The 5,000-nt window shown below is 52.0% G+C and overlaps 1 protein-coding gene across 4 annotated transcripts in view; it reads right to left on the minus strand.

Annotated features, from left to right (window-relative positions):
- The window catches only part of phldb2a (pleckstrin homology-like domain, family B, member 2a), a 91,019-nt gene that overhangs the window by 48,545 nt on the left and 37,474 nt on the right, over window positions 1-5,000 (minus strand). For all 4 annotated transcript variants that reach the window (XM_076273727.1, XM_076273726.1, XM_076273728.1 and 1 more), the window contains one exon: window positions 3,143-4,167. In XM_076273727.1, the coding sequence (XP_076129842.1) occupies window positions 3,143-4,167 (1,025 nt within the window). The remainder of the gene's footprint in view (window positions 1-3,142; window positions 4,168-5,000) is intronic.

Below are 5,000 nucleotides of genomic sequence, written 5' to 3' on the forward strand. Positions count from 1 at the left end.
AGGGATTTTTATTGACCACCAGATGGCGTTGTGGAGTAGTGTGTCAAAAGCTTCGAAGCATCAAACCAGTTTGGCTGTAGAAGCGCCACTGTTTCAAAAGCCTCGCTTGGCACATCCCTAGCGGTAAGTCCTTCAGTCTCTCGGTAAGTATTCCAATCTTCAGGCAAGTATTCCAATGTTCAGATACTCCACTTTGACGGTCTGTACCTCTCGGGAGAGCACAACTTGGAGCTTGTCTCCCAAACCCCACTCTGCCACTAACCGTGTCTCTGAGCCTTAAAAAGCCCTTCAGCTCATCAGGCTCTGATCAGCGTCAGGTGTGTTGGGATATCGTACATTGAGGGGTGGAGTTTCCAACTCTACCAGCAGATGGAGCCAAAGCTGTCTGTGACTGCAGCCATCTCAGGGGAATGTAGCGCCCCTCCAGGACGCAGCCTCTCATGACATCACAGTGTGTGTGTGTGTGTGTGTGTGTGTGTGTGTGTGTGAGTGCGTGCAGTTACAGTAGTACAGGGGAGAGAGTGCTGGATAAGACTGTGTCGGCGTTGTTCAGTAGTTGTTGGGTATGTGAGTGGAAATACATTGAACATGCTAACGCACATACGACACCATCACCCAGATGTAGGTCTACCGATCACTGGAACGAGACAAAACACTTCTCCCTACAGTGCTTCACCGGCCTTTAGATACACATACAAATAGGGCCAAAACCTATGGCTTAAAATGATTTTGTAATGACGGAAAGCAGTGTAAACCGTGTGGTGATTACCTTTATGTTAGTAACTTGTGTTGTGCTCTCACATGAAGAGCTGGCAGTATGTGTAAGTGTCAACGCTAACTAGGCTAATAAACAAACCATGCTACGATGAGTAACGTGGCTTCTAGTTGTAGTATGTTTATGAAATGAAAGGAGCAATTTTTTTTTTGAAGAAAGCAAAATAGTGTGACGTTTTCAGTTAGTAGATTATTACTGTGTTCAAGTAATAATCTAGTGTTAAAGTGTTCAAAGTGTGCAAGTTAGTAGATTATTACTGTGTTCAAGTAATAATCTAGTGTTAAAGTGTGCAAAGTGTGCAAGTTAGTAGATTATTACTGTGTTCAAGTAATAATCTAGTGTTAAAGTGTTAAAGTGTGCAAGTTAGTAGATTATTACTGTGTTCAAGTAATAATCTAGTGTGCAAGTGTGCAAGTGTGCAAGTGGAGTAGTGCAAGGAGTAGTGCAAGGCAGCCATTGTGGGTCCAAAGTCCAGGATGTTATGTAACTAAGCGTGGAGGGGGTGGAGGGGGGAGAGAGTTCAGCATCCTGCCTGGTGTATGAAGCTGTTGGTGAGTCTGGTGGTGCGGGAGCGCAGGCTTCTGTACCTCTTCCCAGATGGCAGTAGATCAAACAAATTGTGAGCGGAGTGACTTGCATCACTCACAATTGTGGTCGCCTTGCGGGTGAGGTGGGTGGTGTAAATGTCCTTCAGGGAGGGGAGTGAAGCACCAATAATCCTTCCAGCTGTGTTCACTATGCGCTGCAAGGCTTTCCTGTTGTATTCAGTGCAGCTTCCGCCCCACACAGCGATACAGCTGGAGAGGATGCTCTCAATGGTGCCTCGGTAGAATGTGGTCATGATGGCTGGTGGAGCACTTGCTCGCCTGAGTTTCTGCAGGAAGTAGAGGCGGCGCTGAGCTTTCTTCGCCAGTGATGCAGTGTTGGTGGTCCAGGAGAGGTCTTCACTGATGTGCACCCCCAGGAATTTGGTGCTGCTCACTCTCTCCACCACAGCACCGTCGATGGTCAGTGGCAGGTGTTGGGTGTGACCTCTCCGGAAGTCAACAACAATCTCCTTGGTCTTGCTGACGTTCAGCAGGAGGTTGTTGTCCCTGCACCACGTGGTCAGAAGGTCGACCTCCAACCTGTATTGAGTCTCGTCGCCCTTGGTGATGAGACCCACCAGAGTTGTGTCGTCAGCAAACTTCACAATGTGGTTGTTGCTGTAGGTTGCAGTGCAGTCATGCGTCAGCAGGGTGAAGAGCAGCGGACTGAGCACACAGCCTTGGGGGGCCCCCGTGCTCAGTGTGATGCTGCTTGAGATATTGTTGACAACACGTACTACTTGACGCCTCTGACAGAGGAAGTCCAGTAGCCAGTTGCAGAGGTAGGTACTGAGTCCCAGTTTGTCAAGTTTGCAGATGAGTTGTTGTGGTATTATGGTGTTGAATGCAGAACTGAAGTCTATAAACAGCAATCTCACATATGAGTCTCTTTTTTCCAGGTGGGTGAGGGCTGGGTGGAGGGCAGAGCAGATTGCATCCTCTGTGGACCGTTTGGCTCGGTATGCAAACTGGAAGGGGTCCAGGGTGGGGGGGAGAATGGATTTGATGTGTGACATGACAAGCCGCTCAAAGCACTTCATGATGATGGGTGTCAGTGCCACGGGGCGGTAGTCATTGAAGCAGGATGGAACAGTTTTCTTTGGCACAGGTATGATGGTGGCAGCTTTGAAACATGATGGGACGATGGCTTGCTTCAGGGAAGTGTTAAAGATGTCTGTGAAGACATCCTTAAGCTCCTCAGCGCAGTCCTTCAGCGCACGACCTGGGATGTTGTCTGGGCCTGCTGCCTTACGGGTGTTGATAGCAGCAAGTGTCCTCTTCACGCTGCAGATGCAGAAATCTTCACGCAGATTTGTGCATCTGCAGCATTTGACATTACTACCAAATAACCTTCCTTATAAAAAATAGTTTTTTTTCGTAATGCAGTGCAGTTATACTACAGTACAATGCAGCACAGTAGTATGTTCATGTCCAAAATAGTGCATGTCTGCAGTAAAGTACAGCTACTATTCAGTACGTGAGTGTGTGTTTGTGTGTGCGTATGTGTGTGTATGTGAGCGTATGTGAGCGTGTGTGTGTGCGTGTGCGTGTACCTGTGTGTGTGTGTGTGCATGTACCTGTGTGTGTGTGTGTGTGTGTGTGTGTGTGTGTGTGTGTGTGTGTGTGTGTCTCTGTGTGTGTGTGTGTGTGTGTGTGTGTGTGTGTGTGTGTGTGAGTGTGTGTGTGTGTGTGTGTGTGTGTGTGTGTGTCCTCACCAGTCTCTCCACCTCCTGTGTGTGTGTGTGTGTGTGTGTGTGTGTGTGTGTGTGTGTGTCCTCACCAGTCTCTCCACCTCCTGTTGGCGGAGTCTCTCGTCCCTCTGTCTCTGGTGGTAGTCCCTCAGCTCGTCCTTGCTGCTCAGTGAGCTGATGGAGCCCCTCCTCTGCCCCATGCCCTGACCTCCGACCCCCACGCCGCCCTGACCTCCGACCCCCACGCCGCCCTTGCCAAACGAGGCCCTGCGCTCCCCGATGCCCAGGTCCAGGCTGGGCGCTGAGCCCACGGAGGAGAGGCTGGCGCGGCGCGGGCTGCTGGGCACGCTGGCGGTCACCGTGACGTCCGGCGGGCGCTCCAGCGAGGGCATGCTGCGGCGGGGGGGGCGTGCGGAGCGGCGTGGGGGGGGCAGCGAGAGGGCCGGGGTGGGGTGCGGTGCGCCGTCCAGCCGGTAGAGCCGCGGCAGCGAGCGGGAGTGGGCGCCTCCGAGGCCGTTGAGCGAGCCGGTGGAGTACTTCCTCTGGCGCGGGGAGGGGTCACCCACGGACGCGGCGTCGGCGTCGCGCGAGCAGGACGAGAGCAGGCGGCGGCCCAGCCGAGGGGACGAGGGCATGCTGGACGCTCCGCTGGGGCCACGTCGGGGCAGCACCAGCCCGTCCACTCCTCCGCCCCCGCCCCCCCCGCCGTACGACGACGACCCCGCGCTCGCCGTCCACATGGACAGCAGCGACCCCCCCGCCTGCCCCCGCCGGGCCTCCCCCCCCCACATCAGCAGGCTGTCCTGCGACTGGTGGCGCGCCCGCACGTGCCCGTGCCCGAGTGGAGAGGGGGGCATGCTGGACGCCGGCCCGTAGGCGGGGACTCGTATGGAGAGGGGCGGGCGCTCCTGCAGCGCTGCGCTGTGATTGGACGAGAGCGGGCTGGGGGGCGGGGACAGGCTGGCGCGGAGGCTGGCCTCCAGGGCGGACTTGCGGCGTTGCAGGCTGTCCAGCAGCTCCTGAAGCTCCGCCTTGGACCGCGCGCCGCTGCCGCCACGCCCACTGGACACACCCCCCACCGCACTGCCGTTAGAGTGCTCCAGCTTCACCGAGTCTGCACACACACACACACACACACACACACACACACACAGGAACACAAACATGCACATGATGAATTTCTAAAAGGGATAAACTCAATTCAATTCAAATACACAGCCAATGATATAAACCCAAACAAAATCACACACACACACACACACACACACACACACACACACACACACACACACAACATGTAGTCATCATCATTTAAATACAATTATAATGATATATGGATCAGATAGATCAGTGTTTTTCAACCACTGTGCCGGGGCACACTAGTGTGCCGTGAGAGATCATCAGGTGTGCCGCAGAAAATTACCCAAATGTCACTCACTGGTCCAGAAAAGCAACTGTTTTATCAAAGAATTTATAACCACATGCTCTCATTGATTGTATGATTGTATGATTGCACTATTTGTGTACAATGCAGGCATTGTACAAAGGGGGCCCCATATCCAGTATTCACAGAATCATCACATATCCAGTTCGTAACAACAATTAAATTAGATATAGTCACCTACAAATGAAACAGAGGGCGCTTGTTTTATTGAGCAGGTCTTGCATAGAAGCCATTATAAGGCCATATCTGTGTATTATTTGAAATTTTAGGCTATGGTATGTTTATTTTTTCTTCACACAGGATGTTAGTGTGCCGTGGGACATTTTAAGTGTCAAAAGGGTGCCGTGGCACAAAAAAGGTTGAAAAACACTGAGATAGAGATAGATAGATAGATAGATACTTTATTGATCCCCAAGGGGAAATTGAAGATCAATGTAAACACACACACACACACACACACAAATAGCAGTTTATTAATATTCCTTAATTCCTCTCTAGTTTGC

The sequence above is a fragment of the Alosa pseudoharengus genome, unplaced genomic scaffold (assembly GCF_046254945.1).
Source record: "Alosa pseudoharengus isolate Yale_2024_CS ecotype anadromous, Long Island Sound unplaced genomic scaffold, YU_APseudo_1.1 YU_APseudo_1.1_scf_8, whole genome shotgun sequence".
NCBI classification, from domain to species: domain Eukaryota; kingdom Metazoa; phylum Chordata; class Actinopteri; order Clupeiformes; family Clupeidae; genus Alosa; species Alosa pseudoharengus.